This window comes from Leucopleurus acutus, assembly GCF_964270905.1.
Source record: "Leucopleurus acutus genome assembly, chromosome: 16".
In the NCBI taxonomy this organism is placed as follows: domain Eukaryota; kingdom Metazoa; phylum Chordata; class Mammalia; order Artiodactyla; family Delphinidae; genus Leucopleurus; species Leucopleurus acutus.
The window spans coordinates 86,322,929-86,349,172 of record NC_139158.1 but is presented as its reverse complement, the minus strand read 5'-3'; the positions used below and the strand labels follow the sequence as shown (position 1 = coordinate 86,349,172).

The window sequence follows — 26,244 nt, the reverse complement described above, 5'->3', positions numbered from 1 at the left end:
TCCAGCTGGACAGCTCCACGCTCATTGGCACAAGTGGCCGGCAGCATCGGCCCGGGCGCCCGGAGGCCATCGGCGCTGTACTGGGTTCTTCTCCCCGTGTTTCGGGAAGATCCTTCCACGAGCCCAAGCATCGTCCTTGGAGACAAGACTATGAAATGTTGACTGTGGCCAAGAAAACCATCGGGGCTGCTCCTCAGGGGCCCTGCCTGGGGCCACTGCCGGCTTCCGTTTCCCTGTGGAGGCTGAGAGGTCCGCCTGGCACCCTCGTTTCACCCCTTCCAGAGCCACCATGCTATACCCTGGAGGGTCCTGGCTTTCGCGGCAGCCCAGAGTGGCCGAACGCGGTGATGCCCGTGAGGGCCGGGGCCCGCTTCTCCGATGCCTTCTCACGACCGGGGCCCGCAGCCGGCCAGCCAGTGCTGGGGATGCCCTGACCCTTGACCCCGCCAGGGAGAGCAGTACCACTCCTGGGACGGACCTGTGTGGCACAGAGACCCAGGCACGACCATTGGTCGCCAACAGCAGGTGGCCTGTTAAATCTAGCCAGCACCGGCGTGCACGTAACGTTTCTCTCTTCCATGAAACATGCTCTGAGACGTCTGTGCGGCTAACTCTCCAGTGGCTCTCAGTAAACGTGCACTGAATCGATGGACATGTGACTGGATCCTACCTTCAAGGGGGAGCAAAATCAAAATGTGAAGTTCTTCGGGTAAAGTGTGCTCTACTTTTCATCCCACAAGGACGTCCTGAGTTACAAGACTGCTCTAAAAAGCACCCGGGCCCTATCTCAAAGCCACAGTCGCAAACTGGGGGCCAACGACAAGGCCACCACTTTCCACACGGGCCACACACATCGGTCGTGGGAGGTCATCCTTTAAAAAGCAAATTCCACTGAAAAACTCTTTATTAGAGAGAAACACCCAGCATCCCAGTGTGTCACGGCAGCCAAGGTGAGGGGGCAGCTTTGGTCGGTGTTAGCATCTGTGGACACAGTGGTTAAAGGATCACGACGGCCATGCTTTGAGGTCATCGGCCGTCCTGCCCTTTGTCCTTTGACTCTTGAATCGGGTGCGAAGGAAGCAGCTACTGGGGCCACGTGGAATCTGACCTCAGGGAGGACCTAGAGATGCAAACCTTATGGTAAATTATTGGAGGTGGTGACAAGTGGAATAGTCCACGGAGGTTGTCAAACTGCCCTAAACACTGTTGTTCTAAATGCGTCCTGGGTCCCCCCCACGCTCCCTGGGCAAGGAGGCCACCGCCGCCGCCTCCCGACCAGAGGCACAGGACTCCCCACATCCTAACGACCGGGTGTGTCACAATCTCCTCTCTGCATGACGTCAAGATCACATCCGCGGGGGCTTCCGTGTGTCGCCGGCGGCCCGGCTCGCGTCCCACCGAGCAAGTGCGCTGGGATTCGACCCCGATACCGCGCCTCGGGTTTCCGAAGCTACAGAACCAAGCCTTCAGAGCAACGAGTTGCTTTTAAAGGTGTTTTAATTACAAACGCGATTTTGAAGCTGGGACACAAAATGCCGACACCCTCTCACTGAGAACCCACCACTGCATACAGGTGCGTGTGTGTGCGCGTGCGCATGCAGGTGTGCGTCTGTGCACACGGCAGATTGTCTTCAATTCGAAGAGCTCTGCGACGACCGGTGGCGTTGGCTTCTCTACAGAAAGTAAACAGTCACTGGTGCAGATGTGTGCAGAGATGGACACACACAGTAATGACACCACTGGAAGCAGACTGCTAGGACCCCCCCGCCTCGGTGCCCCCAGAGGCGGGTCCCTCGTATTTCACACATGCAGGACAGGAGCACAGGTGCTGCAGGGACAGGCCAACTGTCGTGAGAGACTCACCCTGTGACGTGGGTGTGGCCTGCAGTGACAGGGGAGCCCTGGGGGCCAGAGGCGGGCTCCCAAACCTGTCGGGGTTGGGAGCTGTCTGGGGACTTTTTGTCAAGGTTTCTGGCCACCCTCGGTTGTCATGGTAATGCTTCATTTTGGACAGTGTACACGTGACGTTAATGCCTATCGTGCTCTTCAGCAAAATATTATTCAAGTAGTTTGAACTTAAATATCAAAAGTAATCTTTACATTATTGAAGACTGGTCAAAAATACAGACTCTGACAACTTTTCATTTCATTCAATCAGATGCTTTGAAAATCTTCACTTTTGCGTTACTGTATCTAGAAAGCAATTCCTGGCCGTTATAAAGCTCTTGGTGGGACTTTTTCCAAGATCCATCTTTTCCTGCTACTGGTTCAAATTTAAAATACTTTCAGAGACACTCTGCCACCGCGTTATAAGGAGGAATGTGGACCCCGTCCTGGTACTTCCTTTATTTATAACTTTTGTAATTAAGAGGGTGCTGTAAGCTACACCAGCCCCAGCTCTGGTTCAGTCACATAAAAGGGAACTGTAAAGGATTTTCCTTTTCAAACCTTAATGGAAACATGATGATCCCAAGTGAAGCTTTATGAAGAGACTGCAACAGTAGGAAAACGTTTGGCAATCCAAAGTTGGTTAGAATTAAATCCTCAACCAGGACGGAGCCACCTCCACGCACAGCCGTTAGAAAGCCGGCTTCTGCTGTGACCGGAGCTCAGAGCAGCCACTTGGTGGAGTCTAGCCTCTCGGGTCTCCGGGGCCGGGGGCCGGTCCGGTCTCTCAGTAGATGTCTGGGCAGCCTGAGAAATCCCTCTCAAAGTAGCCCCCCACGTACAGCCAGTCGGGGGTCCCAGTGTACGGGTTACTGCCTCGGTGAAACCACCTGCGACACAGAGCAGGCGGTCAGGAGGCCAGGAGACAAGACACGGCCATTGGTCTTTTCTTCCCCCTGGGATCACGGCCCCTCTCATCAGGCACCATCACATCACACATCAGTTTACACGCAGCCCAGAGCTGCCGGCCACCATCTTATGGGACACAGGGGAGCTTCTGCTGAGCCCCGGTGGGTGTGCGGCCCCCTCCCCGCTTCCTCGCCCTCGAGGCCACCAGGCGTCTCACCTCGTCTGCCACTCGGCCTCCTCCCTGGCCCGCTCCCTCCGGGCCTCCCTCTGCTTCTCCTCCAGCCGTTCCTTCTCCTGGCTCGCCAGATCTGGGTGCAAGCACAGGGGACTGGGTCAGGGCTCAGGGTGACAGGCAGAGCTGAGGGCTGAGAGAGCAGATGCCGGAGCACCCCTCACACCCGACCCCAGATGAAAAGTCACACGTGGGTTAGCAAACCACAGACAGTAAAGGCCGTCAGCGGGAAACCAAACCCAGGCACGAGTGCACAGGCGCACGGCCAGGTCCGGACGCCAGCGCAGACCCCAGTGCGGCCCAGCCTGGCAGGCAGAGGGGCCTCGGGCCTGGGCGGGCATGTGGGGGGGGGCCCTCCAGCCAAGCGACTTTTAAGTAACAATGTGTGCAGCTTCTGAAGTGTAATCTTACTGTCTGTGGAACCTAGTAAGAAGACAGGGTGCTTGCACTTTGCATGGATTCTTTTCATTTAGTTTCCTAGTAATCCAGTCTTAGTTTATTTAGGGAAGAACTGGGCCGCAGCAAACTGGACATTTTTTAACTCTTTCCCCACAGGCGGTTTGAGAAGCACGATCTACAAGACGTGAAGTTCCCTTCCAGCGCCCGCCCACTCAGCCAGGGCCACGCACCCATGTTGCCGTTCTCCATGCCTCGGATGTCAGGGCGCAGCCGGCAGTCGGTGGGCGCCAGGATCTTCTCCATGCCCGTCTCCAGTTCATTGAGGCTAACCGTGAAGCTCGTGAAATTATACATCTGGAGGAGCAGGCACAGAATCATTACTATAAATGGCACTCTTCTCTGTGCACTCTTCACAGTCGGAGGCCACCGACACTCTAAACCCCTTCAGAGCGGCCAAGTGTCACCGGCTCCCTGGAGACACTGCTGTCAAGGTCACCGGGGCCGGGGCTCCTTCCCTGCCCTGACACGCACTCGCCTGGGGCCCCTCCCCTCCGCCCCCATGCGGGGCACCCAGGCCCTCACCCTGACGTCCCACCCGCACATCTGCTTTCTCACATCCTGGGGGCTGGACAGGAGTCTCCGGCTCAGCTCCTCCGGGGGCGGGGGGGGCTGCTGCGCCCACGGCCCCCCAGCCTCTGCCTCCCGACAGCCCAGACCTGGGGACCCGCCTCCCACCTGGCCTCCCTCCCGCTCTGGCCCCTGAAGTCTATCTCCACAAGTGGCCAGAGGGGCCCACCTGGTCCCCTCGCTGCCCAAACAACCCCACATCACTCACAGGAGCAGTGGGGCTCGGGCCCAGCCGCTCCTCTGCCAGAAAGCAGCTGGATGGCCACGCCCCCCCACCCCCGCCTCCCCCAGGTCCTGCTCCAGGTCGCCAGGGCCCAGGAGGCCCGCCCCCAGCCCATCAGGCCGGTGGCTCTGCTGTGTGGGCGGGGTCCTCTCCTGCCCTGTCCTTGGGCTCTGCTCCCGGTGACCTGGGCCCACCCGCACCGACTCAGTAGATGCTCACTGAACCAAAGGGATGAGTGTTATTTTTAAACATGAGCTTTTTCTGCTATTACTTTATACTAGCTTGTACTCCACTAAAATTATACCAGTGGCTGTGCTGAGGTAACGTACTGACTAGCTTGTACTCCACTAAAATGATAACAGTGGCTGTGCTGAGGTAACGTACTGACTGACGAATGTTCTGTTGTTTCCTTTACTTTGCACCTGCTGTGCTTTGCTTATAGGATGTGACAACACAATAAAAAATCTTAGAGCATGTTGTGTATGTACTTTATATATAACTAACATATAACTGATAATATATTAAAATAAAATATAATTTATTACATGTGTTATAGTTACCATGTAATTATTTTTACATAGTATACATTACTGTAAATATAATAAATTTATTATATTTATTATAATTAAATTATGTTTAATTATAATTGTACTTATAATTTCGCATTACATTTAATAAATTTATTATATGTAATGCAAATCATAAGCGCAATTTTCAAAAACAAACATCAAAATGCATTTAAGCACCTAAACTGACGAGTCAGAAAAATAATCTCTCGAAACGGGTTTGGAAACCCTTCTGGTAAGACGCAGCCGGTATAGGCTCTGAGGGCTCGCAGTGTAACCCGGGTACTGTGATGTGTGCACAGAGTGCTGATGTGTCGGGGTCAGGGCTTGGAGGGCAGGGAGTCCCTCGGGTGACGGTGGACAGCTGGGGGGCCTGGCTGGGGCGGGGGGCGCGGACCTGGGCAGAGTTGGGGGGCCGGGTGTTGACCCTCCAGAGTAGCTTGCTGCCCGGAATGACCTGCACCGTCTCCTGAGCCTCCGGCACGGCGTCCACCACATCACCGTCGGCCTTCTCGGGGCAGTCGTCCTGAAAGACACAGCATCTCGGTGCTCCCAGAGCCCCTCCAGCCCCGCCCAGAGCCCCCGAGACAGCAGCCAGGCACCGCCCTCCTTGTGGGGGGTGCCCGCACAGCCTTCTGGGTGTGACTGGACGGGGCAGCACCTCCTAAGGAAGCTGAGGATGCCTCTCCCAGAGGGTTATTCCCCCACGAGCTGCGCTTCTGCTCAGTTGAGACGGGGTTTGCACTTGGTGATTTCAGAGTGTTTTAGCGTTTCTAGACTGGGGATCACGTCTCAATAAAAAGGTGCAACTGCTACTTCTTTCTCAAAATCAACGGGACGAACGGGAAGAACAGGGTGGTTATTCAGGCAGCTGTGAAGCGAGACACTTAAACCGCGAGAAGCACAGCCTTGGAGGCCTCGCCACCCGCAGGCTATGTGCTTTGGTGCCCGAAGCTAAATAAAGACACAGCTCAGTGACAAGTACCCACAAAACGCTCCCTCCTTGCGAGGCTCCCTAAGGGGCGACAAAGCCAAGCTGACGCGTTAAAACACACCACTAAGTGGAGTGAACATTCCACTGTATGGTCTTTAAATGGAACTTTACTTTTTTTTTTTTAGTTTAAAAGAGCATTATTAGAAACGATGTCTAATAGCACCCATGAAATATCACAATATAAAAAACACTAACAGGAGACTTCCCTGGCAGTCTAGCGGTTAAGACTCTGCGCTTCCACTGCAGGGGCACAGGTTCAATCCCTGGTCAGGGAACTAAGATCCCACATGCCACATGCCACGTGGCATGGCCAAGCAAACAAACAAAAAGCACTATCGATCGCAGTGGCAGCTGAACATTTTGTTATGAACACCTCGGGTTTGGTACAGTCTAATTTATCATCTAGAAAAATGTGACACCTCTTTTGAACTATCACTTCTAGTTTTAAGCTCAAGAAGAACTAGTCTTAAGAAAATCTGTATTCCAGGGCTTCCCTGGTGGCACAGTGGTTGAGAATCTGCCTGCCAATGCAGGGGACACGGGTTCGAGCCCTGGTCCGGGAAGATCCCACATGCCGCGGAGCAACTAGGCCTGTGCGCCACAACTACTGAGCCTGCGCGTCTGGAGCCTGTGCTCCACAACAAGAGAGGCCGCGATAGTGAGAGGCCCGCACACCGCAATGAAGAGTGGCCCCCGCTTGCCGCAACTAGAGAAAGCCCTCGCACAGAAACGAAGACCCAACACAGCAAAAATAAATAAATTATAAAAAAAGAAAATCAGTATTCCAAAGTTCCAAGGGGAAAGTATCCTTGTGAAAACTTTCCAAACGTTGGGTATGTTACCTGGTACTCAGAACTAGAAACGCAGAAGTGACATCCACTTGCTCGTTTAATGGGTCTAAGCTCACAAGGTGCAGGGAAACAGGAGGTTTACGAAGAAGTATCCAGAAGAGGGACTTCCCTGGCGGTCCAGTGGTCTAAGACCCTGTGCTCCCACTGCAGGGGCCCGGGTTCGATCCCTGGTCGGGGAACTAGATCCCACGTGCCTCGCAGTGTGGCCACAAAAAGAGAGAAGTATCCAGAGGAAAATGGAGGTGTCCTCTGCTTCCGCCAGGCTCGGGCGGGTAGAGGCACAACTGGGACACAGGTGGACTCCGCCCCCGTCCAGAATCAGAAGACAAGCAGCTTTGCTTGAGAGACAGGTTCTGTGATTCACCCTCTGCAGCCGGGGCCACAAAGGCGCTGTGTCCCCCGCAAGCGGCAGGCCCGGCCAGGCTCCACCCCTCCCACCCCCCCCACCCCCGCGGGGGACGCCGCACGGAGCCGCTCACCAGCTTTGTCTTCCGCAGGGGATCGGTTCTCCTCTCCTGCTTCTTGAAGGACTCGTACGCAGCGGGGTCCAGGCCCCACAAACACTCCGTCCATTTGCCATAGATCATAAAGAGCTTCTTTTTGCTGTAGTCAAACGGAATTTTTTAAAACCAAGTTACCAGTTAACAATTATAAACCGTTCATCTAAACGTGCAGCACCTTAACTGTGACCATGGAATAAATTCTCGTTCTGGCATGTCTTCTTATAAATTTTAGGGATGTTGCTGGGTGTAAATGCAAAGATGAAAAGTTTCATTTTAGCATCTCTTACTCGTGGCTTTTGAGACTAACTATTCACATTCCTTCACAAAAGCAGAAAAGAGAAAATGAAGGTACAAAAGCCTGAAGGGCGAAAGACAGGCCGCAGGAGATGAGATGATGTGAGAACAAGCGTTCGACGTTATTACATTTAACACCCTACGCGCCCGATTGTTATTTTTGAAATACATTACATTTTTATGTACCGTGTGTCCTGCAGCCCTTTTTCTATAAACCACATAAACAACCCTCCCCACGTTCAGCTGATGTGGTCTCTGCTTTATCTTTGTAACCTCAAGTCAGATACCCCATCACTGTCTGCCCACATCTTTCATTTCGTAATAACCTCGACAGATCTTTCCAGATCAGCCACCAGAGCTCTCTGCCTGATTCCAAAGGAACAGCGCCAACCGTGTTGGGCCCTTGTTTTTCTTTCTCACGTCTCCCTCGGGGGAGAGCATACAGTTGGCCACGCGCTCCCTGGAAAGGCTGCCCCGCCCGCCACGGGATGTGCTGGGAGGGCCAGCAGGCAGGGACACGTGGCCAGACCTCACTCGGCAGAGAGCCTGGCAGACACTCTCTGTCTCCAAGAGACGTAGCATTAGGAAAGAGCATCGAATGTAGGGCAGAAAACCAGAAACTCAGAACAGGACTGGCATGGCTCACTGAGTGCCGGTGGGCGTCTGCTCCCGCAGCCTGCTTCTGTGGATACGCTGACCACAGGGCGGGTCAGTGCTATTCCCACTAACAGGAATGCTGCCCCGTGAAGTCCACACACCAGGTCCTAGCTTACTTCAAGGGGCGAAGTGGTCAGAGTCTTACGTCTAAAGGTATTTTAAGGAATTAGAACAGGTGATTTCTGGTACCCAGTAGAGTGGGATGGAACAAAAGCACCCACTGCTTTACACTGGAAACTTCTTTCTACTCGAAAATGTGTGTATTTCAGGAGCTGGAAGGAATCTTATGGCTGTTATACAGCCCAAGTTACTTATTGAAAAAAAAAGAGAGAGAGAGAAATTGAGACCCAACACATAACGTGGGGGACCCCCCCCCCAATTTGTTAAAATTACTAGTGGCCATTTCTCTGCTCACAAAAACTTTAAAAGTCCCAAATTTCCAAATTGGAATGAACGAGTCACATGAGAACGATGCTCACGAGCTCGGGTTTGGGTTTTGCCTGACAACCATTACGGACGCCAGGAGAGGGAAGGAAACACATGGTCAAATTCTAAAATCTCAGTCCTGTTTGCACAACTGCAGTTTTATCTCTCAGTGAAAATGCTGAACTTTCTCACATCCATTTTATCAAAAGAAAACAGAGCCAGATCTTTTACCCTCAAAGAAGGGGAAGCTGGGCTCCATCAGTCACCACCCTGAACGGTGCACTTAAAATTCATCATTATCTCCTTCTGTGCTCAGTAATGAAATGCTTTTTCTCAACGAGAAAGAGTCATAACTCGTCCTCCCCGGCAGATGTCACCGGCACAACTATGTCTTTTGCAGAGACACACACGCCGTCCAGGCACCCTGTGGCCCAACCCACACGCGGACCTACTTTTTGTCTTGAATGTACCCTTCCACTTTGTGAAGTTCTTTTCCAAACAATCCACACGGTTTAAAGTGAAGCACACACTTATCTCCAGTTCTGCAGGGAAAACAAACACAGGCTTCTGTTGTAGACATGAAACATCCAGGAAAGAGAGAGAGAGAAAAGAGGGAGGGAGGGTGGGAGAGAGTGGGCAGACGGAGGCTGCCCAGGGCAGGGCAGCATCAGGACCAGTGGACAGCACAGGGGTCTTTCCGGGGGATGGAAAGCTTCGAGCACTTCCTTGTGCCGATGGTTGCACAACTCAGTAGATTTACTAAAAACCATGTAAGCGTCCACTTTTCCTGGTGGATTTTATGACATGTAAATTACATCTTAATAGACATAACGAAGCCAACCAGCCATGAACCTCCAGGAACAAGTCTGACAGACTGGACAGTGGACAAGATATAAGGTCTGACAGACTGGACAGTGGACAAGACTTGAGAACGGTCGCTCTACTTTCATCAGGGAATCACACCATTCTTCAGTGCAGTTTAAAATTTCAAAATAAATTCACTATTGTGACTAAAAACAAAGAAATATCAACACAGAGCAGTAATGATGACTTCGTTCAGTGCCAACCAGAATCAGATCCAACCACCACCACGTGGGGGCCTCCCAGCCAGTGAGGCCCATCTGGAGGCCGAGGGGCATGGGGGACCAGGGAGGGGCCCGGAGAAGCTGACAGCAGCGTGCAACCACGGGCTGAGTGCCAGCTGGTGCTCTGGGTGCTGCACCGCCACCCTGGCTTTGACCGCTGCACGACTGTCGGGGGCCATTACCTGTGGTTTACAATCTCCACCGTCCCGTACTGCTCTATCCAGAGTTTCCCGATAATCACGTTGTGGACACAGCAGGTAGGGTTGGTCCACGTGTAGGCTTCATTATGTCTGAAAGACGCCAGAGAACAGCAAGTCAGAGGCCAGCGAAGCAAAGACGCTGTGCGACCTCAAAAGCAAAATACCAGACAGAATCAAACCGTAATTGACTTAAAACCTGCAGAAGAACAGAATACCGCTTTGAACTCCCTGAACAGGGGCAACTTCTTTAGCATTCGTTTGAAATGTCCTTCTTCTCTCCTTTGTAGCAGCAAAAAAGCTTTCTACTTAAATGTCAGGACAAGTTAATAAGCAAGAAAAGGCTGAGACAAAGGCAAGAGGTTTCCTGTGAAGCCCTCAACAGCACAGCCCCTCCACCCCAGCCTGCAGGAACCGCGAGGTCCCCAGCGCATGGCCCTGGCCATTTGGGGACCTGCGTGTGGACCCCACAAACGGGTGCTGAGCAGATGTGGCCAGACATGTGTCTCAAGGGAGGCTGCCTCAAAGAGCCACAATTCAGGGCAAAAGCCAGCTCAAAGCACAAGCATTTCGTGATGAATATTTGGAATTCCTTGAATTTCCCAGGAACCCAAAGGTGTTAATTGACAAGGTTTGTGACCTTTCACTTCCCCGTGCCTCACCCGAGAAAGCCAAGAGCTCAGGACAGACAGCACAGGCACCCTCCCCAGGAAGGGGCCGCCCTCACCGTGCCTGGGTGACCTCATCTGCCCCGAGGTGCAGGGGTTGGGGGGTGGGTACTGGGAAGACCACGCTCCTCCAGCCCGGCGGGGCCACAGGAAGTGCAATGACATCAGAAGCTTCCCATGGGGGCTACGGTTAGCGAGGCTCACACCCCAGGGAGCCGGCTGCGCCCCTCTTCCTGGACCGCCCACGATGGGTCTGCAGCGCCAGGCGGTTGCTAGAGACTCAGTTTCTGCTTTGAGGGTCTTTGATCACCATCGGATTGGGCGCGTTTAGATTTAGATTTAACAGTGCTCGGGCGTCCTGGAAGACGGCCCCTTCCTTCTCACCTCCTGGTGGTCAAGCCCAGCCTCCCACCCTGCACACTCAACCACGGCTGGTCTGCGTGGCCAGCAGCACGTGCACATAGGGCTGTGTTCACTTCTGAGGTCAGGTCACAGAAGACACTGCAGGTTCTGTCCCGGTGGTGGTCTGCCCACCACCCCGGGCCCCAGCTCTGGGGGATGCCAGTGCCTCGTCTGCACAGCCGTACAGAGCAGAGGGTGGCAAGGAAGCGAGGGCCCCTGCCAGCTGCCGGCACACTGAACGCGGGAGCAGAGGCTCCTCCCACCTGTCTCCAGGAGGCCTCCCGCTGCGCCCGCACAGAACCCCGGCAGAGCCACCCACGATGCCCCTGCCCTCCAGCCCCCGGACACCGGGGGAGGACAGTGCCGTTTCACACTGCTGAGCTGGGGCTGTCACGCAGCAGGAGGTGATGACCACGAACAGGGACCAAACCGCAGAGATCAGGGGAGAGAAGACGGGACCCAACACGGTCAAATGTGAGGAGGACCCCCAGGAACAGCCAGCCCGACGAGGTCTCCAGCCTCCCTAGAGCAAGTCCCTGCCGCTGGAAAGGCTCCCTGCCCGCAGAACACGCAGGATCCCTCCACCAGAAGGACGTCTTCGTCCTAAATGGAAACGGATTTCCCTTTGGATGCACGGCCGCCTACTCACTTGAGAAGCTCCAGCGTGATGGTGCCACGCGGCTCCGCCTCCACGCTCTTCCCCCAGAACTTGAGCTTCGGGTAGATGGAGCCGTGAAACAGGAAGTCCTGATGGAGGCCCTCCGAGTAAAATGCACTGATGGGGGGGTGGTGGCTGACCTGCTCGGATATGAATCTGAACCCTAAGTCTTCCCTGGGAACGAAACAAGGAAAAGAAAGGAGGGGGCAGGAGGGACAGTCAAAGGGCCTCATCAGTGACAACAAAGCCCAGAAAGGTCAGCCCAACCCGCTCTCAGCGGGCCTGCAGCTCAGCGCTTGTGGCGCTGCAGGACCGCATGGCCACCCGGCCTCCACGTCTGGAAGGGGCGCTGGGATAAGGGGACCACGCGTGCTGTCACACGTGGCAGAAATATCCGACACGGCTCCCTGACATCACACTTGGCCTAACACTGACCACACGCAGAGCACACGCAGAGCACATGCACACACACAGCACACGCACACGCGCTGTGCCTCCAGGGCCAAAGTCAGTACCACGCAGAACAAGCGACAGTGCAGAGAGGCCTCCCGCCCTGCACGCAGGTGCACAAGGAGCTCTCAGAACCAGTGAACTCAGAGAACTGACAGCAAACTGTCACCTTAGTCCTCGAGGGATGCCCACTGCCCAGTAAACCCAGAGTAGGACTTTCCAGCCTCCTTTCAAGGCTCCTGGCATTTCTGTGATGAAATGTCCTATGCCCCAAGATATTCCTGGCCAGGAAATAGGATTTTTAGTACACTCTCTTTTTCAATAAAAATGTCAGTTTTTAATTGTTCCAGAACCCTGAATACACCTACAGCTGTAGTCATTAACAATTATAAAAGCGCAACCACATAATTACTAACTTAACTGGAATCAGAATTTCCAATCATTACAAAGGAAGGAAAGTTGAAAAATTAGATTTTAAAAAGGTTGCCTACCAAGGTATGTAATTTACAAAATGAATACTTGTCTAAGAAAAGAAAGTGTTATTTTTAGTTATCCAGGAGCAATCTCTAAGGATGAGAAGACACTGGTGAATGGCCAGGCTTAGTTATGTTGTCCCCCAAACAGGAAGACGGCTCCGTCTCACACGTGTGGCATGCGGCAGACACCGTAAACATGACCTAGAAGTTAAGGCCCAACACACAGTTAAGAGAGAATGTCAGTGTTTCCCATCAGCCTGTGAAACTATAGTTCAACCCCTGAACTACGTTCATGAAAAAGATGAACAGGGCTTCCCTGGTGGCGCAGCGGTTGAGAGTCCGCCTGCCGATGCAGGGGACACGGGTTCGTGCCCCGGTCCGGGAAGATCCCACATGCCGCGGAGCGGCTGGGCCCGTGAGCCATGGCCGCTGGGCCTGCGCGTCCGGAGCCTGTGCTCCACAACGGGAGAGGCCGCAGCAGTGGGAGGCCCGCGTATCGCAAAAAAAAAAAAAAAAAAGATGAACAATGAGGGGTGTCACTCTGTATCCAGCATCTTGGGGGGTTCGTACGCTTTTAATCCATCTGCTTACTTTCCTTTGTCTGCAACTTTTATCATATCACGCTTTGATTTTTCTTTTCAGATAGTTCGATGATGCTTTTAATAAACAAAAATGCTAATACTGATCTGACCGCTACATAAGGTCAGAATCCCGAACCCTGGACTAAGCAAACTAACCGGAGGGAGGAAGCCTTTGCTCGAGAGAAACATCTAAGAAAGGAGGAAACTCTACATGAATTCAAGACAAAAGTGTCCCCTTAAGAGTGACCCTCGGGGCAAGCCTTTCCCTTGCCTGGGTCTCAGCTTCCTCGCTTCTAAAAGGAAAGGGCTGTGCCTTATGGCCCCGCTTGCTGTGAGATGCCACAGCCCAAGGTCACGTGCGGAACCCCTGTCATTTACAAAGCGCCCCAGCAGCACACACCACGCTTTCTCCCAACTCGTCCAGCTTTCTCAAGGGCACTGAGATGTGGAGAACGGCTTCTCCACCGCTCAGTGCCAGCCGACCTCTAAGCCACACTGAAAACCCAGTGGGAATTCCCACTCTAGCAGCATGTGGAGAAGGGGTCGCTGCTGAGCCATCCAGGACAAGCCAGAAACAGTGGAATTTGAAACTGACATGAATGTTGCTTTCCCAACCTGGGAAGTGACGTGTGGGCAGGTGTGTGCAAGCCGCCCGCATCACTAAGATGACAATTCCTCCCCAGATGGTCGGAAACCAGTGCAGATACACACACCCCCACCCACTCGCTTACACTCTACAAACCTGAAGAGTGCCCATTCTAAGCTGTCCAACATCCCCAAATCCCACCACCATTTACTCTCCATTGGAAAAACTCAACCATTAATAACACATATGCAATAAAGGACCCAAGACCCAGAAGTGTGTGGTTCTTTGAATCCAAGATGCATCGGTCACATAACACGCCACTGGTTTTATACAGATGCTGCAATTTAAACCACACCTCGCAGGAACGCTCAAACACGAGCACCTAGCAATCCGACACCCTGCACTGCACGCTCCCGGCACCCCCTCTCCGTTCCTGAACCTAACGCGCTCTTCCGTTTTCAACCCGGTTTTTGCACCAGGCTTCTGTTATGTCATTAACACAACAGCTCTCGTACGTGCACCACCTTCCCACCTGCAGTAAACCCCTCAATTCAATCGGCCTGGAGAAATCCATGCTGGACAAGGAACCCCCCTGTCCGTCGCCAGAAGCACCTCACGCACGAGACGGTCACGAGGGCCTGTCCCCTTACCTGGTTAACTCGTACGTTTCCCCCAGGAGCGGATTGAACGGCTTGCCGGTCCTCTCCCACTGGGAAGCCACAGCCGAAACCGCAAAGGCCGCTACAGACTGGAAACAACCACAGGCTGGTGAGGGGCGGCTGTCCATCAGGTGTGGGAGCCAGGGCGGTGAGGGCGCCCCGCTGGCTCGCTCCCGGGTGCCTTTTCAGTCTCCCACTTGTAACACGTTTGAAACCGCAGAACTTCCGGGGAAATGCTGCTTATCACCCACCACTTCCTCACAGCCACGGAAAGCAGGAACTCTGCCGCCTTCCACCCCCAGCCCGGGCCTACCTCGCAGGCCCTGTCCATCACACACACTCGTGCACACACACGCGCACACACACACACACACTCACGTGGGGTGATGGTGCTGAAAGGGCCCAAGAGGAGCCGAGTGCCGGTGCCACTACCCGCTGCAGCCCTGCAGCCCCGACCACCAGGCAGCCGAGACCACGCCCGCGTGGAACGTGCCCACGACAAACGCCTTGGCCTTGGGGCAGGACAGCACCCCAACATCCGTGCAAGCTGCACTGGCCCTTCTCCCAGGTGTCCCACTGCTGAGGTGCCTGGGTCCCTGCCACCACATGGCCAAGCTGATGGCGTCACGTTCATTAAAAGCTACGGTCCGCACCCAGCCTGGCCCTCCCCCCGAGAGGAGCCCGCCGCCCACCTGCATCCTTTCCAGGGGCTGGGGCTGGCAGGAGGCTTTGTGGATGAGGTACACGTGCTCCATATACTCCGTGATCCGTTGCAGGAAACTCAGAGGCTCGTTGAAGGCGATGGGCATCGTGATCTTGGACAGCTCCTAGGGGGAGCCGGTGAGGACCCGTTACCGCTACCGCTACCGCTACCGGCGGCTTTGCCCAGACACCACTGCCCCCGCACCCGCCCCTGCTCCGAGCATCAGCCTGCAGCCGCGGCTGCCTGCGCGGGATGAGACTGGAGAGGCCCTGCGGGGAGCCTGGCCTGGGAGACAGCCACCTGCACACATGCCCGTGGGCACTGTGCCCGCCCCCGCTCACGGCACACGAGCCTGCAGGCACCCCCAGGCCGCCAGCTCCAGTGACGACCCTGCTCCTGTGTGCTCCTCATGCCACCGCCAGCTCCATGGTCCCAAAGCATCGTTCCAACCCGTCACCCCAGGGTGACTTGGAAACTCCTCGGCCTGGCAAGTGAGACCCCCTAACGCAGCCGGCTCTCAGGTACCGTGCAGGCAGAGCAAGTGTGCAGCCCCCGGTGCAGGGGGAGGCCAGGAAGACGCTCGGGGACCCATGCTGCAGCGGGCGCCGAGGGAGCCGGCATCTAGGGAGGAGGCTCCAATGCACTTCACGAAGGCAGAGGCCCCTCCCAGGAGCACGGCTGAGCAGCGCAGGACTGGCTTTGTCAAGGAAGGACCAGGGCTGGACAGGAGGGGGAGGGAAGAGGAGATGGGGGGAGGGGAGGGAAAGAAACGCTGCCAGCCCAAAGCCAGGAAAGATGCTGGCCTCGCTCACGTCAGGAGACAGGAAATGAAAGCACATGGAGATTCCACTGCACACCCAACTCAAGTGGCAAAGCCCCAACCCTCTGACCCCCGCCTGTTGGCAAGGCTGGGGGGACCCAGGCCACCCACACCTGCCGGTGGGAATGCAAAATGCGGCAGCCTCCGGAGAGGAGGGGACGCAGCCATGCCCCCCCACCAAGCCTTTGGTCCGGCGGCCCCATGTGCAGGAGCCTAACCCACAGTTCCTCCAGCAAATACACAACAAAAGGCCAGAAACAACGCAAACATCCAACCACAGGGCCACAGTGAGTCAACTATGGGGCAGCACAGCGCGGTGACCAAAAGAACAAGCAGCAGCTCTGCCCTCGTGGCTACACTGTGGGGCGGAAACAGGTGGAGAGGAGCCGACCGTTTATCTAAAGAACGGGAGGAGGTCACGCAGTCGTCGTTCTCACACGCGGGAAGGGGGACCAGAACGTGTTTTGATGGTCACCTCCAGACTGCAGGGAGGGCACGGGGACGGAAGCTGAACGCTTGGAATATACCTTGTCTGAGAGATTTGACTCTGGACTTACAATTTTAAACCAAAATTAAATTTAGAAAAGCCATCTCTAAACACCGCAAATAAAACAAAACAAATGAACCCACACCACCTCCCTGGCGGCACAATCACCCAGAGGCGCTAAAGCACAGGGACTGAAGATTCACCCCCGGGGCAAGAGCAACAAATGCCACAGACGTGCTCTCCTGAGCCGCCGCGGGTGTGGGCGCAGCAGCGGGTCACAAGCTACATGCTGCGCTAAATCCATCATCTCCTGTGCCGTGAAAAACTGGGCGGAATAGAGACACAGACAGAAGACAGAAGAGGTTAGATAAATCCTGTCGCGTGGAATTTGAAGCATCGTTGAAACAAATCAAAACACAGCTCCTAACTCTCTCCCCTGAAAAGACCTAGAAACAAGACCAATCCAGTAGCCTCCCGCGGGCCCAGCTATGGTCCTGAGCTCTCTCTCTCCCCGGACAATAAAGGTACAGAAGGAGCAGAGGCATCTTTTGTAAAGGAGCGCGGGCCAGCCTGAAGAGGCTCTTACAGCCAGAGACGGACAAGTGTGACTGGACACAGCACAGGGCCAACCCCGGGAGCTGGTTGGTTAGACCAGTTATGCTGCCAGGGAACCAAAGACATCATTTGAACACCTTGATAGAGAATCACTCATTGATCCTGACTGTCTTCTGCAAACCACATTCACAGTAGAGGAGGGGACTTTCTCATCACAGAAACATTCCAGGTAATGAAAGAAGGGCAATCGTTATCAGCCTGGCTCCAATTTGCAACTCCTGATGAGATAATGGGTCTGGGCACCAAGCACCAGCAGTTCTTAAATTCAGAAGAAGAGCAACAGAAAGGTCTTGTGGTGGAAGGACCCAGATGAGTCCCACACAGACTGCAAAACACACACAGGAGAGTCACGCTCAGACAACTGGAAATTTGAACACAGAGTGGGTATTTGATGATGTTAAATAATTATGTTACTTTCAAAAGTAGGATAATAGGGGGCTTCCCTGGTGGCGCAGTGGTTGAGAGTCCGCCTGCCGATGCAGGAGACGCGGGTTCGTGCCCCGGTCCGGGAAGATCCCACGTGCCGCGGAGCGGCTGGGCCCGTGAGCCATGGCCGCTGAGCCTGCGCGTCCGGAGCCTGTGCTCCGCAGTGGGAGAGGCCACAACAGTGAGAGGCCCGCGTATCGCAAAAAAAAAAAAAAAAAAAGTAGGATAATAGTATTGTGGTTGTGTTTAAAAAGAATCCTTATCCTTTAGTGATATATAAGACATGTCCACAAATGGAAAGGTGTTTGGAATTTGCTCCAAAATACCAGGGGAGGAGGGGGGAGGTGGCGGGGCGGAGGACGCATGATCAGCCCTGACTGGCAGCGGTGGGGGCTGGTGACGGGCAGGGGTCTTCGTGAGATTCTGGCTACCTCTGTCGGGAACTGTCGTGTTCACTAGTCCGTGGCTGTTTCACCGAGCTGATGGGCAGTGAAGAGAGGTGTGTCCCCTCCCTGGAGGTACATCCGGAGAGATGAGCAGCTCACGGGGGACAGCGGGTGGATGCTATGAAGTGGGGCAGTGCGACCCAACAAGATGCAGACGTCCAACCCCGAGTGTTACATCCAGCCTTACTCTGAATCCAGCCTACGGTCAGCTCCTTGGGGATGCAATGCAATGATGTCACTCTGCTGAAAAGAGGCTTTGGGTTTAGACCTCTGAAGAGTCAAGACCGAGTGGCTTGCTGAGCTCATCACACTCCCAGATAGACCCTTCTGTGAAGACCTGAACTGTGCACACAGTCGAAAACGTAGGCGAGGATGGTGCTAAAAGAAAACAATCCTGAACACGTCACTTTAAAAGATCACAGGTGTGTACAGACACACGTGTGTGAGCAAGCAGGGCTCAGTGTGCACTCCTAGGTTTTCCAGCTCTGTCTGCTGAGAGGCCTGGAGCAGTGACACCCCAGGAGCCACGAGCACATCCAGCACCCAGGTCGCGGTTTCTACACACCATCCTCTAATAAAAGGTCATCGGTGGGGACTTCCCTGGTGGCTCAGTGGCTAAGAATCCGCCTGCCAATGCAGGGGACACGGGTTCGAGCCCTGGTCCAGGAAGACCCCACATGCCACGGAGCAACTAAGCCCTGCGCTCTAGAGCCATCATGCCACAGCTACTGAGCCCCTGCGCCACAACTACTGAAGCCCTTGCACCTAGAGCCTGTGCTCTGCAACAAGAGGAGCCACCGCTCGCCGCAACTAGAGAAAGCCTGTGTGCAGCAACGAAGACCCAACACAGCCAAAAATAAAATAAGTAAAAATAAATAAATTAAAAAAAAAAAAAAACGGTCATCGGTGGAAAAGCTGGAGAAAGCCCAGTCAGGTACGTGCTGCAGTTAACAGTAACGCCCAGAGCGAGTGCTGTGGCTCTCATGTGAGATGCGGCCGTTACGGAAGGCTGGGTGAAGGGTAAAAGACTCGCTGTTCTGCAGCCTCAAGTTATTTCAAGATAAAAAGATGACCAAAAATAAATGCATTAGAAGACTGGGCTGAAGACCACCCGAGAAGCAGTGAAGTCATTTTTTGTAGCTCACGCAGCCCGAGGATGAGTGACCAGACGTGGCCGCGGCCGAGCACGCTGCAGCCTGCTCAAGGCAGCGCTCTCCCCTCCTGAGAAGGACCAGCCCCGAGTCTCACAGCCAGGAAAGACCATAAAAGGAAAGGCCCACGGCTTCTGGACACTAAGTATCCAACTATCTTTCCTGTTACTCTGCCTGCAGCCCAGGGTGGGTGGGCTGGGGGACACGGAGCCTCGGTCCCTTGGTGAGTGGCCAGGAACCCCACCAAAGCCCCCCAGTTCATGAGGATTATCCAAAGCCAGCTGGCTACGAGCACATCATGAAACACCAAGGTAAGTGTAAACCCATCTGAAGCTCCTTATGTCCAGAGATTAACCTACAGAACGGGCGTCCTACTGTGTATTAATACTTGAGCTTTTGTCCACCTTTTCCCCTCCTGTACTTGTTCCTTTCCTGCTTTACTATCTTTACATCATGCTGTTTATAACTATGCAGAGCGCATCTTCTTAAACTACCAGTAGTGCGATAAATTCACAGGAATTAAAAACGTGTGAGATTCACACTTCAAACGAGTCCATCTGAACTTACCAAGCCAATGCACTTCTTCAATATACTCCACACGCTGAAATCACTTCTGGTAAACATCGGAGCAGGCAACGACGTCCTGTGAAGGGGTAACCAGAGTGACATGTATTTATTCAACCAACGTGAGAGTCACTTATGACTGATGGTTCTGCACAATGACCATGTCTTCCTTTCATCTTTCTAAGCATTAGCATTTCTCTATGCTGGCATGCCTGCAGACAAAAAAGGACCAGACTGCCGCTGAAGTCCCAAAGAAAGCTTTCTGCATCGATCTTTGGAGGGCCTCTTAGGAAGCAATCATGGCCACACAGGCGACTTTCCTCCACGGAGCTGGGGAGACGGGTCGCTGAGTCCCCCGGCAGCCGTGTGCCAGCGGCCTGGAGCAGCAGCAGGGCTGCAGACGGAGGTGGAGCCCAGAGGACCCCAAGAGGGAACTGCATGAAGAAAACCTCCTCGGGGGCTTCCCTGGTGGTCCAGTGGTTAGGACTCCGCGCTCCCAGTGCAGGGGGTACGGGTTCGATCCCTGGTCAGGGAACTAAGATCCCGCGAGCCACGCAGCATGGCCAAAAGAAAAAGAAAGAGAAAACCTTTTCAGAAACCAGCTCTTAAACCCCTTTGAAGCCTGTGCTTGTCTTTCCTGAGGCACCTTCCTCCCCAGGTGTCTTCCCGCCGATGCTGGCGAAGCCCGGGCACAGGACACCCTGCTCACAGTGAACTGGGTCGGGGGACCACGGGCCCGGGGGGGCAGGTGGGAGAGGAGGGCAAGGCAGCGGGAGATGAAATGGGAAAGAAAACTGACATTCACGAGGCACCACGTGCCAGGCTGCCGACAACTAGCACGTGGCTCCACTCTGCCAGCTCTCGTCTGGGGTCCCGAGCGGCCAGGGCAGGACGGGCCCCCGCTGTGAGGGAGCCATGAGGAAGGAGCGTGGCTCTGTGGACGGTGGGAAAGGGGTCCAAGGATGACCCTGGGGAGGCAGGAGCTGAAGAGATGGAGGTGGAGCAGAGGGCCGGAGCCAAGGCATGGAGCCCCGACATGGCACAGGCCCCGACGTGGCACAGGCCCCGACGTGGCACAGGCCCCGACGTGGGACAGGCCAGGTGCACCGAGGACCCCAGGAGGCTGGGACCACAGACACGGGAGGGGTCGCCCCAGGAGAGAGGCCAGGGTGCAGGTCCTCAGCCTAAGCGAGAACCTTACAGTTCACGACCCAAACCGCCTCTTCAAAGAGGAAAAGGGGCCACCGTCCCCGTCACCCAGGGCCACGTGCGCCTTGCCCGGGAAGGCGCACAATCAGACCTGTCCTCTGAGCCGGCTGGAAGGAAGCAGGAGGGGCGGAGCAGTGGAGAGGCGCCTCCTTGGGGGATTCAGGAGCAGTGGTGGGAGGGGGCCGTGACAGGAGCGGGCGGGTGAAGGCACCCAAGGGCGTCTGGAGGCCAGCGTGTCAGGCCTGGGGCTGGAGACGGGAAGGAGGAGCGGGCCGTCGGGCGGCTTGAGCCAGATTCCCGCCTACAGGGTGCGGGGCGCTGACAGCAGAGGTCCAGGCCGCACGAGCAGGCAGGAGGTGCTCTGACAGCTCCGGGGCCCCAGGTGGGCACTGGGTGCCAGCGCAGGACAGAGACCTGGGGTGAAGCTGGGCTCCCTGGAGCCGAAGCGCAAACAGCACCGGGTGGACAGAGACCGCCATCTCCACCCGCCTGACTCACGGCTGTCCCGCCTACGTCCCCCCTTCTGCTGGTGAAGGCTTAGGTCACTGTCATCAGAATCTGCTTGCATGACAATGCAGTGCTGGTGGGGAGAGAATGGACTGTGGTCTCGCTGCACTAATAAACAACCCTCCGAAACTCACGCACGGGGTGAGAGGTCGACGCGTCAAACGCAGGCGGCGCTGCGTGAAGCTAGCAGTTGGGTCTGATACCAGCGACCTCTGGCTCTGTGCCCGGCCCCCTGCCAACGCTAGGGCGCCCACGGAGCTCAGTCCCCCATCAGCCCCAGGGCAGGGACGGCCACCCGTCCGCTTCCGGACGGGGGTCACGCTGAGGAGGCACCATCACTGATCTCCAGGGAGCACGCAGAGGGCCAGTGGGTCTCGGGGTCTTTGGGTGAACAGGGCCCTGGGTCTGACCAGGGGGCAGGGCCCAGGTGACATGGGACGGATGTTCCTCCAGCTCAGGGCCCGCTGCAGATGTGGGGCGAGGACAGGCGCGCTGGGAGACTCCAAAACGTCCGTGTGGGATGACATACCTGTGCTTTTGAATTCCATTCTCTTGAGGAGGCCTCTCCCCAACTTTTCCAATCCCATTACTTTTGCTGGTGTCCACATGAATCACGCCAGTGACTCTCTGATTTGCCTCTGAAAATTCCCCAGAAGAGTTATCAGAATCAAAGCCTGTGCGAGACAAGCAGAGTGGTAACTTCTGCAGGGCTTGGAAGATGGAAAAGCCTACCTCTAAGAATTCTCACTCTGCAAGCAGGCACCTGAAGCTCGAGAGTGCTTCTGACCGACACGTCCAGAGTAATGAACGCTTCTTCCCAAGAACCGAAGGTCGAGGCGGAGCACGAGGACCGCTCCCGGGGGCTCCCCGCATGACGCCACCACCCTGCCACCAGCGCCACGCTCTCCAGGTCCTTACGTGGGGGGCGGCTCCTGGGCACTAGGACAGGTTTTCCCTGTTGTCGTCAGTGACCATACCCCCTGGGGCGCCCACCTCTGTGGTGTTCTCACCTAACTCAGGCTGCAACCCCTCCCTCCTCTGCACAAGCTGCAGTCAAGCTCCACGTCATGTCCTGAAACACAACCTGCTGCAGTGTTTCTAAGACCGAGCTCCGCGCAAACACACCGCCAGAACCTACCAAACCAACCAACAGAAACCGAAACAGCAGACGGTGGCTGCGAACGCAGAGGGCACGCCACGTACGTGGAAACCTCGGGGAAAGTGAACTACTAGGACTTGTGTGAAATACAGTCGTGTGGTCTCCTGGCCCATCCCATCCCCCGAGTAAGAGTACCACCACCCTGGGCTGTGCCCCGTGCCCCTTCTGCATCGGGAACGCTTTCTCCCAGAGCGACCAGTGCCTACAGGGAAAGGAAAATGTGTGTCCTCTCGACTCAGCCAGTGCGATCCACTGAAAATACTCAAGTTCTGCTCCACAGCAGGCCCGGACGGGAGCTGTGGCTGCCAGGGCAAGTCCCTCCAGCTGGGGTGGGGAGCTCCTGACCACTGACTATCGATGACCTTGACTACTTCAGCGAGGGCACAGCCCACGAGGAGCTCAGGGCTCCCATAACAGCCCCTCATTTCCGAGAGGAAGGCGAGGCCCAGGGTGACAGGCCAGGTGGTGACTATGGTCAGACACAAAACATAAACAAACCTGCTGCTAGTAAGCCTCCTTGAGAAGACGCAAAAATAACCTTCCTTCGTATTCTTCCATATTGACAGATGCACAAAATATAGTAGCATTGAGATTTATTACACAATGAATTTGAAAGGATATATTAAAAATGAACCTCTTGGACTTCCCTGGTGGCACAGTGGTTAAGAATCCGCCTGCCAATGCAGGGGACACGGGCCCAAGCCCTGGTCCGGGAAGATCCCACATGCTGCAGAGCAGCTAAGCCCGTGCGCCACAATTACTGAGCCTGCGCTCTGGAGCCCGCAAGCCACAACTTCCGAAGCCCACGTACCTAGAGCCCGTGCTCTGCAACAAGAGACGCCACCACAATGAGAAGCCCGCGCACCACATCAAAGAGTGGGCTGCAACTAGAGAAAGCCCAACTAGAGAAAGCCGCAACTAGAGAAAGCCCACATGTAGCAACGAAGACCCAACACAGCCAAAAATAATAATAAATTAATTAATTTTTAAAAAAATGAACCTCTTACATAATCAATGCTTTCTGAAATAGCCTGTCACCTCTAGTTTTTGCTAACTATCCCCAAAGCAACATCTACTAATCCCCAGTCTAAACTTAGCCTGAAGCAGTCCCTGCTTAAGGATGCTCAGTCCTATGGACCTGGTGTTACCCTGCAGGGGTGTCCCTATCTCTGAGGACCTCCCTCAGGGCTGAGATTCTGGGCCAGCATCAAGTAGAAAGTTCGTTTAAATCACAGCCCTGGTGTGTGCCCAAGAAAACAAAGCAGCTCCTCGCTGACAAGCGCATTGGAGTCTTGCCTCTGATGAAGCCAACACTACGTAACAGTTTAAACGCTTTAATATACAACACATGTTTATTATAGAAAAAGAAAATACAGACAAGCAAAGGAGAGTGTCGAAATCATCTGTAATCTGATCACTCAGAGATACCCACCTTTGACGGGTTAGTCTGACTTTTTACAACCCTTAATCTGTACATATTTTTCATGTACTTTAAAACCTTTCAATTTAAAGGTACTGATTCTTGGACTTCCCTGGTGGCACAGTGGTTAAGAATCCGCCTACCAATGCAGGAGACACGGGTTCGAGCCCTGGTCCGGGAACATCCCACATGCCGCGGAGAAGCTAAGACCGTGCACCACAACTACTGAGCCTGCGCTCTAGAGCCCTCACGTGGCAACTACTGAGCCCAAAAGCCACAACTACTGAAAATAAATAAAGGTACTGATTCTTGTAGGAAGTAATTGCCTATCTTTTTAAAATTTATTTGTTTATTTATTTACTTTGGCTGCGTTGGGTCTTCATTGCTGCGCACAGGCTTTCTCTAGCTGTGGCGAGCGGGGGCTCCTCTTCGTTGTGGTGCGTGGGCTTCTCACTGCGGTGGCTTCTCTTATTGTGGAGCATGGGCTCTAGGGGCATGGGCTTCAGTGGTTGTGGCTTGTGGACTCAGTAGTTGTGGCTCACGGGCTTAGCTGCTCTGCGCGGCATGTGGGATCTTCCCGGACCAGGGCTCAAACCCATGTCCACTGCATTGGCGGGCAGATTCTTAACCACTGTGCCACCAGGGAAGCCCCAGTAATTGCCTAGTGAAGTCATTCATTTAATAACTGCTGGGTTTAAACACTTTTTAAATTAGAGTCACAAAGTAAGACCGATTCTATATGAAGTAGTCACTGACTGGGTATTTCATTGCATTGGGAGACTTCATATTTTTCGTCTTTCTGTTATTTGCTTGGGAACCAAAGGGCTGAGGCAAGGAATTATTTTCACCTAGACATCTGCCTCTTCCGCCTGCATCTCAGGGACACGCGGAGAGGTCCCGCCGTGCGGAGAGGCAGGGATGGGGTCACCTACACACCGCACTCCAGGCAGTTCAAGCCCTCTCTGGGGAAAGACCTTCCGGAGTATCTACACTGGTCCCAGGTGAAAGGGAGCTTCCAGGAGGCTCCCGGGTGAGAAGGCCACGCCGAGGCCGGGCCCGCTTGGTCTCAGACGTGGTCAGCCTGCGAGGGCCAGGCGGCCTGAGGGCATGACTCCCTGACAAACACCCCGCTTGGTGGGAATTCAACTGCGAAAGACTACTGATGGGCGTGCAGGTTAAGCAGACAAGCACGCTTCCCAGGAAAACACGTCTACAAGGGACACAATAGCTATGAAGTCACGGAAGATAAGATGGCTCAGCAGCTCAGCCTTTGAAAACAGCGATGAGCTCAGGGCCTGCTCCTCCTGGGGCTTCGGACAAGAATAAGTCAATAATCTCGGGCTGCCCATCCCCCAACCTGCTCCAACCCTTCACTCAGGAGAAGCATGGCCACTGAAACCCGGGAGCACAGGCAGGGCTCCACGAGACAGGAGTGCCAGCAGGGACGGCAAAGGTGTCCCGGGGAACAGTGACAGTGCTCAGGAAAGAGCCTTTTGTCGTGCTGGGCACCACGCTCTTTTGGCACTGATTACGGAAGTGCCCCTCTGACTGCCCTTGGGAGGGTTAGCGCTGAAAAACCCGGCGGCAGTAATATTTCAGAGCTGCTGTTTCTATGTTCCCACACCTGAGAGGGAGGCGTGGGCTGGAAGAGTCTCCTAAAGTCCGTCTCCACCAAGGGGACCCCTCGCTAGAAAAAGCAAAGCGATGCTCCCCCTGCTGACGAGGAGGGTGGAGGGCAGACAACGGAGAGGGGGGCGGGGGGCGGCATCTTGAACGTGAGTTCTGGGGCCCCCTGTGGTCATCTGTCCCTCAGGTGGGAAAAGGACGAGGAGGGGTTGTTCTAAGCAAATGTGAGCCAACCCAGCCCGCCTCTCCTCCGCCTGCCACCCGGCCACGCACTCTGCCCACCAGGCTGTGTACCAGCACTCACTGTGGTGTATGAGAAGCGAAACAGAGCTAACTCTGACACGGTGAGAGCTGCTGCAAAAGCAGGTAAATGTACTTTAAATTGTTGTAAATTAAAGCAGGTACATTTTTTGGTAGACTTTAAGCAGCGCAAAACACGATACAGTTATGAGACAGGACAATACACTTTTGATCATTAAGTATAAATAATATAAGAATGCTGACCATCTCACTTAGGATCCAAATAAAACATTTACACCCCAGGGCAACTCTTAAAGACTAAAACACAGTTGCCCTTTCTTGTTATCTTTAGTGGTCCAAAGTTGATGTTTTCCCCCAAACCTAGGATAGGACACATGCTTTTACTGAAGGCTGGTGCCTTGGAACATGTCAGCTCTCTCTCCACACAGTTTTCCTGGGCCGTCCTCACGTCCCCAGGCTACGTCCAAGGCCTGGGTCCGAGGGCTTCGTGCTCACGACACGACCTCTGAACTTGCCTCTC

At 54.6% G+C, this 26,244-nt stretch overlaps 1 protein-coding gene across 4 annotated transcripts in view; it reads right to left on the bottom strand.

Moving 5' to 3' along the window:
- Positions 1–2,569: 2,569 nt before the first annotated feature.
- Positions 2,570–26,244, bottom strand: part of OSBPL2 (oxysterol binding protein like 2) — a 40,621-nt gene continuing 16,946 nt past the window's right edge. For 2 of the 4 annotated variants that reach the window (XM_082858109.1, XM_082858110.1), the window contains exons 3-14: positions 21,788–21,932; positions 19,546–19,621; positions 15,023–15,157; positions 14,322–14,419; positions 11,570–11,752; positions 9,836–9,943; positions 9,021–9,110; positions 7,168–7,291; positions 5,241–5,369; positions 3,658–3,781; positions 3,014–3,104; positions 2,570–2,777 (exon numbers count right to left, since the gene is read on the bottom strand). In XM_082858109.1, coding sequence (XP_082714235.1) covers positions 2,675–2,777; positions 3,014–3,104; positions 3,658–3,781; positions 5,241–5,369; positions 7,168–7,291; positions 9,021–9,110; positions 9,836–9,943; positions 11,570–11,752; positions 14,322–14,419; positions 15,023–15,157; positions 19,546–19,621; positions 21,788–21,932 — 1,406 coding nt within the window. In that variant the 3' untranslated portion in view covers positions 2,570–2,674. The remainder of the gene's footprint in view (positions 2,778–3,013; positions 3,105–3,657; positions 3,782–5,240; positions 5,370–7,167; positions 7,292–9,020; positions 9,111–9,835; positions 9,944–11,569; positions 11,753–14,321; positions 14,420–15,022; positions 15,158–19,545; positions 19,622–21,787; positions 21,933–26,244) is intronic. The other 2 variants (XM_082858111.1, XM_082858112.1) reach the window with 2 other exon arrangements.